The sequence below is a fragment of the Globicephala melas genome, chromosome 11 (genome assembly GCF_963455315.2).
Source record: "Globicephala melas chromosome 11, mGloMel1.2, whole genome shotgun sequence".
In the NCBI taxonomy this organism is placed as follows: Eukaryota; Metazoa; Chordata; class Mammalia; order Artiodactyla; family Delphinidae; genus Globicephala; species Globicephala melas.
In genome coordinates, this window is record NC_083324.2 from 64,348,622 (window position 1) to 64,362,887 (window position 14,266).

The 14,266-nt window shown below is 42.5% G+C and overlaps 1 protein-coding gene across 1 annotated transcript in view; it reads left to right on the forward strand.

The window, feature by feature from the left end:
* Positions 1 to 14,266, forward strand: part of ANKS1A (ankyrin repeat and sterile alpha motif domain containing 1A) — a 188,062-nt gene that overhangs the window by 98,015 nt on the left and 75,781 nt on the right. The window contains 1 exon segment of the mRNA XM_060308659.1: positions 708 to 771. Within this exon segment, the coding sequence (XP_060164642.1) occupies positions 708 to 771 (64 nt within the window).

Below are 14,266 nucleotides of genomic sequence, written 5' to 3' on the forward strand. Positions count from 1 at the left end.
CCCGTGTCCCCTGCGTTGGCAGGCAGATTCTTAACCACTGTGCCACCAGGGAAGTCCTGAAAGGATTTTTAAAGTTTGTGATCCTGGGCGGAGGGAGATGATGGTGTTCCTTGGGCTGGGGAAGTTGGGTTTCAGGGCAGTCTGGGCAGTGGGTGTATTATGGCCTTTCATTTTCAATACCTTGGGCTGGAGTGGTCTTGTCACCTTTCAGCGTGCGAAGCAAGGAAAAGGTTGGGTCAGACTAGGTGAGTGCCGTGGGAGGGGAGGCTGCCAGCATTGTGGCAGAGATTGATTTGGGGTCTCAAATCACAAACCCTCAAGTTAATGTGGTGGAAAAACAAGCCCAACAAGTCATTCCCCTTGGGTTCAGGCTGCCGGCACAGACTCTGCTTTGAGTCCTGACCTCAGACTGAGACACTTCTGGGGAGGGGCCCGTGATTGGCTGCCACCCGGTAACTGGAGTGCTCTGTCGCCTTGGCCTACTTTCATCGCCTCTGCAAAATTCAGTTTCCTCTGCGAGGGGTGAGGGCTGCAGGACTGAGAACCAGCCAGGCAGGGTAAATGTGGTCCCGACAGGGGTGAGTGTGCACCGCTGGAGCATTTGCGACAACCTCTGTCTCCTAAGGAAGAACAAGAAGGGGCAGTGCAATTCCCCTTGCAGTTTGAAGGAACTCCTGCGGCCTCTCGCAGCTCTCTATCGCTTGCAGGTCCCAGGTCCTTCACGGGGTATTATTACTGCTTCCTTCAGTCCTCTGACAGCCCATGGTTCAGGTAAGACTGGGGGATGCAGTGGTGTCTTTTGAAGTACCCTTTATGAGGCCTGTCAGGGTAGGAGTGGCTAAGAGAATGTGTGCAGATGTGTCTGACACTGCAGACCTTATTTTTAATGGTCCTGTGTAAAAGGTTTCTCCTCCTTAAATGCAGAAATTTTGTGGTTACTTTCATGGTAGTTGTTTTGATTTGTTTTAATGGTTTCCATTTGGAGCTTTTAAAAAAAGTTATGATTTAGAAACAGTAAAATTTACCCTTTTTGTGTACAGTTCTGTGAGTTTTGGTACATACAGTCGTTTGACTGCCGCCACAATCAAGATACGGAACAGTTTCATCACCAAAAGATTCTCCTGTGTACCTTTGTTGTCAGTCCTGCCCCCCTCCCTTACCCTGGGCAGTCACTGCGCCAATGTCTGTCGCAATGATTTTGCCTTTTCCAGAATGTCGTATAAATGGAATCATATAGTACGTACCTGAAAAGGGTTCCCAGACCCAGTTCCAGTGTGTGTGTGTGTGTGTGTGTATACGTCAGTGGGGTGTATGAGAATTCAACTTAATTCTGACACTATCTACCTGGGGATAGAATCAGATTCCACAGGTAAAGGGCTCAGTCCCACAAGACCGCCCTCCACTTCAGATGCTGATCACAAGCCCAGGTTAACATCTGTGCTTCTGACCAACTGGCTACAAAATGGAGGCTCCAGTGACTCCCTCCAACTTAGGATGCCAGTTGCAAGTCCAGGTTGTTACCTGGACTTGAACCTGGATATAAGTTGTTTATCAGATATATTATTTTCTGACTAGCTATAAATCAGAGGTTCCCACGACCCTCTTCTCAGGTTCAATTGATTTGCTAGAATGCCTCACAGAACTCAGGAAAACCCATTTACTTCACTAGATTACCGATTTATTTTAAAAGGATATTAAAGGATACAAATCAACAGCCACATGTAGAGATACATAGGGCGAGGTCCCGAACAGAGCTTCTGTACTCCTGGAGCTTGGGGCCTGGCATGGTGGCATGCAAAAGTGTTCTGGTTTCCCCCATGTGGAAGCCCTTGGGGAAAAAAAGGGACCAAAAAGCTGTCTTTTTTGGTTTTTATGGAGACTTCATTGCACAGTCATGATTGACTAAATCATCTGCTAATGGCATTGATTCAACCTCAAACCCCCTCTCCCTTCCCTGGGAAATCGGGATGGGACCGAAAGTTCCAACCCTCTAATCACATGGTTGGTTCTCCTGGCAACCAGCCCCCACCCTGGGGTGGTATCCAAAAGTCACCTTCAGGGAATTCCCTGGCTGTCCAGTGGTTAGGACTTTCACTGCTGTGGCGTGGGTTCAGTCCCTGGTTGGGGAACCAAGATCCCACAAGCTGCACAGCACAGCCAAAAACCAACTAACCAACCAACTAACCAAAAGTCACCTTCATTAACAGCTTATCAATCAGAAAATTCCTTGGGTTTTGGGAACTGTAAGCCAGGAACTATGGATGAAGACCAGGTGTATCTGAGAAATATATTTTGGTCATCCGAATGGCCAAATATATATATATATTTCCTATGAATCACAATTTTCCAGTACCCTTTTGAGTCTGGTCCCTTTCACTTAGCATAATTCATTTGAGGCTCATACTTGTTGCATGTATTAGTAATTTGTATTTGTTCCTTTTCATTTCTAAGTAGTATTCCATTGTATGGACATACCACAGTTTATCCATTTTCTAGTTGAGGGCCATTTGGGCCATTTACAGTTTTTGGCAATTGCAAATAAAGCTACTATAAACATTTACATACAGGTTTTTGTGTGAACATAGGTTTCATTTCTCTTGGGTAAATGCAAGAAATGAAATTGCTGGGTCTTATATAAATACATGCTTAACTTTATAAGAAACTGTGAAACCATTTTCCAGAATGGTTCTACCATTTTGCATTCCCGTCAGGATTACAATTGCTGTGTGTGTTCCCCAGCACTTAATATTGTCAGTATTTTAAAATTTTAGCCATTCTAATAGGTGTGTAGTGATATTTCATTCTGGATTTAATTTGCATTTCCCTAATGACTAATGATGTGGAGCGTCTATTAATGTGATTCTTTGCCATCCTTGCATCTACTGAAGTTGCCATTTCAACATCTTTTGCTCATCAAAAAAATTGGGTTGTTTATTATTATTGAGTTGTAAAGATTCTTTATATATTTTGGATATAAGTTCTTTATCAGATATATTATTTTCTCCTAGTCTGTGATTTGTCTGTTTATTCCCTTAACAGTGTCTTTTGAAGAGCAGAGTTTCTTAATTTTGATGAAGCTCGATTAATCCTTTGTTTTTCATAGATAAGGTCACGAATATTTTTTCCTATATTTTTTCTATAAATTTTATAGCTTTAGGTATACATTTAGATCTATGATTCATTTTGAGTTAATTTTTTTATATGGTGTGTGGTATGGGTAGCGATATATTTTTTTGCACATGAATGTCCAATTGTTTTAGCACTGTTTGTTGGAAAGACTGTCCTTTCTCCATGGAATTGCCTTTGCTACTTTGTTATACTCTTTTTCAGAATTGTTTTAGGTATTCTAGTTCTTTTATCTTTCCAGACAAAATTTTAGAATCAGCTTATTGATTTCTACAAAAAGTCCTGCTGGGGTTTTTCTTGGAATTTTGTGTTGAGTCTCTATAGCAGTTTGGGAAGAACTGATATCTTAACTGTATTAAGTCTTCCACTCATGTTGGTGGATTTTTAATTAAAGCTTTAAAGAGAGTGGAGTGGAGCATTGATGCCTACTCTAGTTGTTTAGTAATAAATCATACTGAAATTAACCGTTGAAGAACAAGTTCTCAGTTAATTTAATGCTCTGTTTGAAAGTGGTTCTTAGTGAGGGAAGAATCTTTAGTATCGTGGAGGAGTGAGATTCTAATTCTTTCTTTCAAAGGCTTGATCTGGAACCCCTACAAGATAGCTGGCTCAGCCTTTGAAAGGAATGAAAGGGGAAACTTTCCCAGATGAACTTCATAAATGGGGCCAAGTGCCCTTCTATCCTCAGGTTAAGAAATCTCCAGGTTAAGGAGAGAACTACCAAGGAGGATTTCTGACCTCACATCTCATCCTCCTTTGCTTTGGTTTCTTCCAGCTCTGCAGCATTGGGCTAACTGTTGAGAGTGGGCAGTAGGGGAAACAGATTTAATTGAACCACAGCATGGGAGGTGTGCCTGCCTCCAGGCTAGCTGCTTAGATCACTCAAAGAGCTTTCAGACAAAGGAGTTGAGACATTAAATATGAAAATAGGCTCTGCCAATTTCTCAGTAGCCTGGAAGAAATGCCTGTTAGGATTGGTAAAAGTGAGGCAAGTCAGCTGATGATGTCGCATGTTAGTACATATTAAATTTTGCCTGCTTTTCCACTAATGTCATTATCTTAGGCAGCTTTTATGAATTAATTCATCAGTTTTCAAAAAGGCCGTGTTAATGAGACTACCAGAGCTTTCAGCTCCTCCTTTATAATTGAGGAAACTACAATGTGAGGGCTGGGATAGGAGATTTTTTAAAAATTACATTTTAAAGTTACATTCATTTTAGTTCACTGGAAAGAAAAATTTCAAATAATAGAAAAGTGAATGCACACAAAATGCTCAGATTCTCTGCTACCCACAGTTGCCATTGGTGGCCATAGTTTGAAAGTATGCTGTATGCTTCAGGCCCTTTGCTATCTTAATATAAAAATGACCATGTGAGATTTTGTTTGTTTTTAACCTAAAATAGGATCATATTTTACAAACTGTTATGCAAACTTTTTTTTTTTACAATTTACCTTGTTCATAGATCATAAATACAGTTTTGTCACAGTCCTAAAATCTACCTTATTCTTTTAAAATTTTTGTTAAATATCCCATAACTCATTTTTCTATTCTCTAGCTGATGTATGTTTATGTTGTCTTCAGTATTATTTCTGTTATAATTTATGCGGCTGTGGACATTCCATACAGACATTCTTACATGCTTATACGAGCATTTCTCTAAAAGACATTGATAGAAAGTAGAATTAGCAGGTCAAAGTGTAGGTACATGTCTAGATCTAATTGGTGGAGCCACATGGCCCTTCCTTAATGGTGAACGAGCATGCTCTTTTCCCTATACCTTTACTAACATGGAATATTATCACGTTTTAATGCTCTTTACCATGGTAAGCAAAAAAAGTGACTTTAGAATTTGGCATTTGCCTGATCTAGTGAAATTGAGCACCTTATCTTGTTGATTAGTATTATATATTTAGTCTATGAGTTGCCTATCTTTTTCCTTTCCACTTTTCTACTTAGAAACTAATGGTAGTAGAAATACTTTGTATAAATACCGATAATATTTGACCAAAGTGGCACTCAGAGGAAAGTTTTTATCCTTAAATTCATTTGTTAAAAAATAAGAAAGACTAAAACTTAACCAAAAGAAAGTATCAGAGAGGAATTAATAAAGATAAAAGCAGATAGTACACATCACCTACTTTATGGTATGCAGGTACACCTCAGTTAAACACAGAAAGAAAACAAGGAAAACAAAGAATGAAATTAAAAAATGAAAAAAGCAATAGACTTGAATATTGCAATGAAAACTTGTCTGTTTTTTAAAATATCTCGATATTTCTGATCAAGAAAAGGGAAATACAACATGTAGGAATAATATAAGAAATATAAAACCATAAATGCAGAGATTTTAAAAATAAATAGAAAGAATTTATAAGAATAATTTTTTTTATTTGGTTAGTTAGAAGTTTCTACCATCCTCCTGGGATGAATTGTCTGGGTGAATTATTGGTCCATCACAGTGACTAGCTGAGGAGGGGTTACTACTGGCATTCAGTGCCCAGTGACCAGGAATCCTAAGCATCTTGCGCCATGCAGGACAAACCTTCACAGTGAAAAATCTTCCCAGAAGGAGAAAGCTTTAATAGATCCATGAAGTAGAAAGCCCATCTCCCTTCCCCCACGAAGGCACTAGGCCCAGATTTTATGACAGTTTTATCCGACTAGATATTCCTCTGTTATTTCAATTGTTTCCAATGTAGAAGAAGTCTTCTGAAATCTTTATACAGGACTAGCATAGCAGAGCAGTGTTTTGTGTATCACTTATTTCTCTATAGTGTTTAACTCTTTGCCCACTGGACATTGGGGGCCTGCTACTGCCCAGAGAAACAGTGGACAACTTTACAGGTTTGCTAGCAAATAGGAAAGTAGCCAGGAGCTCTAAAAGTCATTGTTCTCTGTGGTGCTTTTCTGCAGCATCCACTAATAGTGCTTAGGTCCAGGTGAAGTGGTTACTTAACTTAGGACAGTGATGCATGATTATCTGAACACAGTGATACATGTGGACTCTTTGGCACAAGCTACACTTCGGAGGTTTTAAGATGCAGTTAAATCAGTATTCCCGAGAGCTGTGCATTTAGGTCCACGTGAAGTTTGTGCACGAGTATGAAGACCTCAGTCTTCTTGGAGGGGAGGAAAATATTATTTTAGCTTCTCCCTCTACTCCCACATCCAAAGGGCTGCCAATTTCTGAGCCTTCGAGGAATTCTATAGTGTGAATTTTGGCTTTTCCCTTTGGCAACTTGGGATTGGGTTTTCTTGGGGGTACTTTCATTTGCACATCTTATAGTAGGAGGCCCACTTTTACTATTAGTTTAGTAAGACTTTGGGAAGAAGATTTAAATAAGTACCTGTATTCAGTCCACCATCTTTGCCGGGAAGTCCAGGCTAGATATTCTTGGTAGATTCCAAGCTGTAAATTTGGATGCTTTTCCCAAAGGCAAAAAATGTAAATGAGAGAGTTTAACAATTAAGCCTCATCTTCAGCAGCTTCCTCTTCTCTCACCCCTTGCATTAGAGGAGCCCTACTATATAACTGTCTTGCTCTTATCAATTTATATTTCTGAGTTGGAATAGTTTACTTTTCTTTCCATTATGGAACAAGTTAGAACTTTGTCAGCTATGCATCTATATTTTCTTTCACCAAATGTATCAACAGCCATTATATACAATATGTATACATGAGACATATGTAAAATAATCATAAAAGGGCAGAATATGTTAAATTCATGTAAAGTGGTATAAAAGTAATTTCAGAGTTCAAAGAGGAATAAATTGTGTCAGTGTAAGAGATCAGGGATGGCTTTATGAAAGAAGTGCATTTGAGCTGAACCCCAAAACAGAGAATTGTACTTGATTGGCAGAAATAAGGAGGAAGGAGAGGGCCTTCCAGACAGAGGGAGTGGCATAAATAACAGGAAGATGACAGGAGATGATAGCATGTTTGGAGAATGGAAAATAATCCAGTTTGGCTCGAACAAAGGACTAGTCGTAGAATACAGGATCTCAAATGGCAGTCTTTATTCCAAAGACCATGAAGTATTGTTGAAGCTTTTTGAATGAGGTGACAGGATAGAAGCCACACTTTAAGTACAGTCGTCACTTGGTATCCTCAGGGGATTTGTTCCAGGGTACCCCCCCACCCCCCCACCCCCTAGATACCAAAATCCTCAGACCCTCAAGTCCCTTATATAAAATGACACAGTTTTCATATATAACCTACCTGTATCCTCCTGGATACTTTAAATCATCTCTAGATTACTTCTAATACCTAATACAATGTAAATGCTATATAAGTACGATAGTTGCTGGCACATGGTAAATTCAAGTTTTGCTTTTTGGAACTTTCTGGAAATTTTTTTTTCTGAATATTTTCAATATGTGATTGGTTGAATCCACAGATGCAGAACCCATGGATATGGAGGGCTGACTGTTTGTATAATTGTAGAATTTAGATTGCACTTGGGAGAGACTGGAGTCAGGAATACCCTGAAGTCAAGAGACTTCAAGAAATCTCTTGAAGGAAATTAGAGCCCAAACTAGGGGGATAATAGAAAGTGATAGGAAGGAGAATATGGATAGCAGAGGTTTTGAAGATGTAGCATTAACAGGATCTTACAACCAAATATGGATGAAAGAGGAGGAGAGAGTATTGAGGATGATTCTAAGGTTTTGAGCCTGGTTATTTGGGGAAATATCGTGCAACTAACAGAATAGGGAATTGAAGGAGGGGCGCATTTGAGGAAGTACATTAAGTTCAATTTTGGACAGGTTAAGTTTGAGATGTTTCAGGTACCAGAATATCCAGCTAAAAATACTCGATAAGCACTTGGAAATGTGGGTCTGATGTTCAAGAGAGATGTAAGGATTAGAAATACAGATTCATGAATCATCCACATTGAGGTGATGGATAACATAAGAGAAAATTGCTGAGGGAAAGACTAGAGAGATTGAAGAGGTCAAGAATAGAACTTACTTTTAGAGGAAAATAAAGGAAAAACATGGGAAGATAACCAGGATAATGCAGTGTCTTAGAAGCCATCACGGAACTTCCAAAAACCCCCAAATCACTGTGGTTTAAACAAGATAGAAGTCCAGAAGTAAGGAGTCCAGGGCTAGTATGGCAGCTCATGATGGTCAAGGACCTGGTCTCCTTCTGCCGTCTCATAGGTCAGGATGACTATTCAAGTTCAAGCTATCAGCACAGGCCAGAGGAAAGGAGAGAAGAAGAGTACTTTAAAGACAGCTCTCAAAAGTTGCACATACCATTCTCACTTATAAAACCCATTGACCAGAGCTTGGTCACATGGCTGCACCTAGCCACAAAGATGAGAAATGTAGTCTGTATTCTAGGTGGCTGTGAGCCAATCTAAAAAAAATCCCATGAGAGAGTGTGTACTGGGGACAACTGGTAAACAGTTTCAAATGATACAGAAAGAGCTAGAAGGACAAAGACTAGAAAAATTGGACAATTGACCATTGGTAAATCCTAGATGGGGAGGTACTTCTCTTGAGGCAATTGGGAAGAGATGAAATTATCCCCAGATTTTGACATCATGTTGAAAATAGTTCAGGAAGTTTGACCTAGACCTTCTCAGGAAATTGGTGCGATTATCCTCCAAGAGTATAGGTGCTATGGGAAAGATGACGATTAGAAAAGAGTGGCAGAGGCGAGAAATTGATCTTACGGGGATGTCATAGTTTTCAAAAGGTGAATAAAAGGTCGGCTGAGCCTGGCAGTCAGACTCACGTTTGAATTCCTGTCTACCACTTCTTGGCTGGAGGCCTTGAGGAAGCCATTTAACCTCTTTAAGCCTCAGTTTCGACAGGTAAAGTAGGGTTACAAATTCTTCCCTCACGGTTGCTGTGACTATTAAAAAAGGACATGCTTAGCACAGTGTCCGGCACAGAAGAACTAGTACCTAATACTTGGTAGCTAATGGAAGACAGCTGAGTTAAATACATTGGTAGAGGACTCAGTCAGTTGTTTCTTGAGTATTCAGCAGGGCTCAACATTCCAGCAACTGGAGAAGAGAAAGCAAATGGTTGTGAATACCTAGTGTTGGAACTGGCAGAAGATCAAGGGAAACAGAGATGGCAAGTGTGCTATTAAATCGGGCACGGTTAAATATTATGGCCGGTTGGAAACTGATCCAGGCAGAGCTGGTAATATTGAATAGGGGAGTCTGAGGGGCCAGGGGGTCCAACAGCAGGCAGTGAACAGACTCTTTAGGAAGAGTTTAGGGAAATAGGGGAGCTGTCAGTTAATCAGGACCAAGTCCAGGTAGAACAGTCCTGAGTCCCAAAGCTGGGCTGTGCCCGTGGGTGCTGCCGTGGGTGGAGGTGGTTCCTGACCTGAGCATCCTCCACCGTGCTGTTACACATCACCCTGAACCAAACTTGCAAGACGGCTGGACCTTCCCTGGCATTTGAGTTTCATTTTGCCTGGTTCATAGGGCCACTTAGAAGAACCCTGTCTCCTTTGTAGAGTCGGGAGAAAGGAAACGAGACTGTTCAGTGTTAGCTTGAAGAGCAGTTTGGAAATGGTTGTAAATAAAAAATGATGATAATGATGGCAGCTTATGTTAACTGAACGCGTCTTATGGGCCAGCTGCATGCTGAGTTCAGTTACACTGATTAGGTCATTGAATAGCTCAAGACAAATCTTCCGAGTAGAGGCTATTTTTATCCCTGTTTAAGATGAGGAAGAAAAAGTTAGGCATTAGAGCTGGCCCTTAAGCTCTAGCGTGGCCGAATCCAAAGCCTGTTTAACCATGAGGTTAAATCATTTCCCCTGAAGCCCTGCTACTATTCATGTTTTAATGTCACAAAGCTGGAAGGGAACTTAGGTCATCTAATCACAGATTCAAACCGTACTAAATCTCAAAGCCCTAGAGAATGCATCCCAGCCGTTCATTTTTTGAAAGAGACCCAGAGAGGAAAAGTCACAGGGCTGGGGCTCCAACTTGGACCTCTTGAATCCCGGTCCAGATCTTCTTCTATTTCTCTGGTTGTCCTGGACCAGAAAGGACTCTCAGTCTATTTGTCTTATCAGATCACGATCTCCAGCAAATGTCTCCATAACATACTCGGTGCCTTCTTTCTGAGGAAAGCATGGTGACCCTCCAAAAGCAGCCATGGACTTGGGAGTTCCCTGGGCACACACAGTTTCTGATGATCACCGCAGTGACTAAGCATTTGGAAGGTTCCAATCCTAAGGGAACAAAGAAAACAGAACAGCCCAGGAAACTGGAGTATCCCAGCCTTCTCCTCGGAGCCTGAGGATTGATTTAACGTCGCAAGTCCTCACATGAGCTGCATTTTTCAGCCCTCATTTAAATGGGCAGAGGTGACTGATAATGTGTAAATGTTAAAATGTTATCATTCAGAAGCCCTTGAGAATCCCCATGGATCATGATAGTAATTAAAATGCAGCATAGAAGACCCCTTGCTTCAGCAGGTCACAGGGTAAAAGAAAAATGCGCACCCAGAATGAATAAAAATGGAAAGTCGAAGGGACTGGGAATTAGCATACTGGGGTGTCCTAGTATTCAGTGGAGCAGCTGGCCTTGATGTATGGGGAGAGTAAGGACACAGCCCTCCCCGTGTCCTGTTCCCTCTTAGTTTCTCTCCTAGAAGGGCAGGTTGTGAGGAGTGCTGGGGGCAGCATAGGAGGAGGGTTGGAAAAGCTGTGGAGTTCCCAGGGTGGGAGCATAGTGATTCTCAGTTGAAGGAAGACCTCGGGCCTGAGGGTTCTCTTCTGCGAGCCTGCGAGTCCACGAGCCCCTGGGCACAAGGTTCCTGTCACTGATTTTTCTAAAATATTTCCACTTCTCTTTAAGCCTGTCAAGGCCTTTCTTCTCCTTCAATACCCAGCTCAAAAATCTACCTCTTCTGAGAAGCCTCCTGGTTCAAAGTTATCACACTCTCCTTTCTGCTCACTGCACAGTGCATTTGGTTTATACTTAAAGCATCTATTAATCTTTGCCTTGCATTCTAGTCATTTCTTTATATGCTGGTCTCTTCCAATAGCTAGTAAGCTCGTGGAGCAGAGTCCTTGTCTTCATCTTTATCTCTTCAGGTGCCCCCTGAAGACAGACATTGTGCACATGCGGATTGTGGGAATGGGTGGTCACAGTGACAATTCTGGGGCCTATCTCAGTTTCTCACTTCAGCATTCTCACTGTATTACCTTCTGTCCCCTCCTTCTGCTGTCGAGAGTTATAAGGATGATGAAGGCAATGGATGTTGGTACTTGTCACGTACACTGTCGCTGACGATCCTTGTGACAAATCTGTGAGGAACAGAGAAGTAGTTGGTCTCATCTGTGAGCAGAATATGTTGTTATGGACCCTGTGTGGAGAATAACAGTTGTTACCATCTCTTGAGAGCTGGCATGTGCCAGGCATGGTCCTAAATGCTTCACATATATAATTTAATTCTCATAACAAGCTTATGAAATAAGTACTATTAAGATCCCAAAATTATCGATGACAATACCAGGCACAGAAAAGTAATTTGCTCAAGATCTGGCTTTGGGTGGGTGGGTGGGGAATCTAGCTTTTGATCAGTACATTATATTGCTAACACCTTGTCCCTAAGAGACCTAATATTATCCTGACTTTACAGAAGGAAGGGACCATTGAGTAGATCTTTTCCCACTCATTGATTTGCCAGGAAATCTAGCTTAGCCTTGGATATAGTTTTTTATGGGAAAGAGAACACCAGCTTGTTGAGATCCTGAGGTTCTTAGATCTTGACAAGCTTTTTAAATACCAAGGTGTCTTTCCTAGGGAATTGCCTGGGTAAGTTGTCTCATTATGAGCATCCCTTTCCATGATTTCTTCTACTCTGGTGGATTGTGGTTTCTCTAATGGGATTATGACCCTCGGAAATTCTTGCTCTTCACATATTTCCTCCTTCCATAAGTTCCATAAGTTCCTTCTTTCTGCCCACTTCCTTCCTCCAGCATCTGTCTGGTACTGAGCTCTTGGCATCTGTCCCTCTTTCTCCATTGATGACTCGCATGAATGCGTGGCTGTTGGACAGGGCCTTCATTGTTGGCTCCCTCAGCAGCAGTCAGAACATTCCCTGTGGCCTGGGTTCCAAGGTCCACCCAGGCAGTGTGAGCCTGGCTCACTCCCAGTTCTGGACTGGTGTTTTTCTTTTGTTGTTGGACTCCCATCTCCTCAAAAAAATTGTTAAATAAGGAGCTAGAAGCTGGTGGAAAGGAAGAGAAGCCTGTGCTCCTGTTATCAGCGCTCTCTTTCGAGTTCAGAGGCAGTCAGGGGGACACTGCACCTTGGGCCAGAATCTGGAGGAAGTCAGCCATCAGATTATAGTCCTGGAGGTGGCGAATTTCACACCCTGGTTAACTCTCCCCATCAACCTCTCCTAGGAAGTCCTGCTGTCCCGAACCACCATTAGATGGTCATGTGGTCCCACTGTGCAGCCCCACAGGGCACTTCTTGCATGCTGTCAGTTGTCATACGTGGTGTTCATAGCCTGGAAGTCAGGGCTTCCTGAGGCCTGAGTGAAGCTGTGTGGAACTCTTACGTACTCAGCACATCTTCTTCCCTAGAGACGTGATTCAGGATGTTCAGTGCTTGTTCAGTGCTCTGGACTTGACCTATGGGGTGTGGGATGAGTGAGTTCGGGGTGTGAAAGTCCTGAAGCAGTCAAGTATAGAGGAAGGAGATGCCAAAGTTCATACTTCTGGGCTCCTGTGGATAAGTAATCAGAGCCATAAAGTGGACTTGGCTGCCCCCTCAGCAGCCTCTGCAGAGTTGCCAAAAGCTGAGCCGACTGTGGAGACCAAACTGTTCTTGAGAGGGTGGGGTGCGTGGAACCATATCCCTGCCCAGACCTCAGGGCAGTGGGCTCATGCAGGGAGCTGGTTGTTGGGCACCTTCCTGAAACGCTGCCCTGGAAGAGCCAGCATTGTAGGACCCTGGCATCATGCTTGGGCAGCAAAGTGTCATGGTTATGAAGCGTGCCCCTCCTCACCTGACTGCCTTGGGGCTGCAGGCCATGATGAGGGAGGGAGGGTGCTCTGCAGGCAGCCCCGGGACAGACATCCGGCGGGGCTCTGCAGCACCCCAAGGGGAAGTGTGCCATCACAGTACGCTGGAGACTTGGCTTCTCATCACTATCAGAACGTAAAAGGGATTTTTAAGGACCATGCAGCCAACCTATTTATTTTAGATACTGAAGCCCAGCAAGATGTGATCACTGCCAAGGCCACACAGCAAGAGAGTAGAACAGCAGGACCAGAGCCAGGTGCTCAGATGCCTAGGTTAGAGCCTTCTCCCCCACCACTCCGGACAAACCACAGAAGGCCTGAGGCCTTAGATTTCTCATCTGTAAAAATAGTTGAACTTGACCCTTTGGATTCCAAGATTCTCTGCTCTCATGAACAGTTTGGAGAGCTTGGGGCAGACTAGGGAATCATTTGGTGTATATACCGTAGATTCCACTCACAAAGAAAGTAGAGTTGAATATTAGCTGTGGAATGTGAACTAGTACTGGACACAGGGTTGTCATCTGCCCTGCTGATGTGGGTTAAAATCTCTAATGGCTCTAAGTTCATGCAGGGAGAGCCCCTTGGGTGTCCCAGTGTGATACTGATATTGGACTCTGATTTGATCAATTATTTATGCTACCTCAGGGCAGAGGTATTTGATACCTCGGGGGAGTGTACAGTAGTAGTTGGCCTCACGAGCCGGTAGTGTCAGGTTTCTGGGATGTTAGGGCCATCTCAGGAGAACTGCACATGTCTCTTGACATTGACAAATCAGACCATTTTGATTTCAGTGGATCAACTAAGGTTAAACTTAAACAAATAGGAGCAGCTGGGAGGCTTTGGAAGGAGTGAGATGTGTACATTCTCAAAAAAAAAAAAAAAAAGAAAGGAAAGAAAAGAAAAGAAAAAGAAAGAGAGAAAAAAAAAAGTAGAAAAGTCTGTGCTCCCTGAGGAAGGAAGGATGAGGCGTGGAACTCTGAATCGCCCCCCTCTGAGGAAGGAAGCAGTTATTTCTCTGCTGGTTTGTTTTGTACTTTCAGTTAAGGAATTCCAGAAGTTGCAGGTTGTGGATTATGACTTCCATTTTTTTCCCTCTGTTGCTGCTTGCCAGAGGAAGGGGG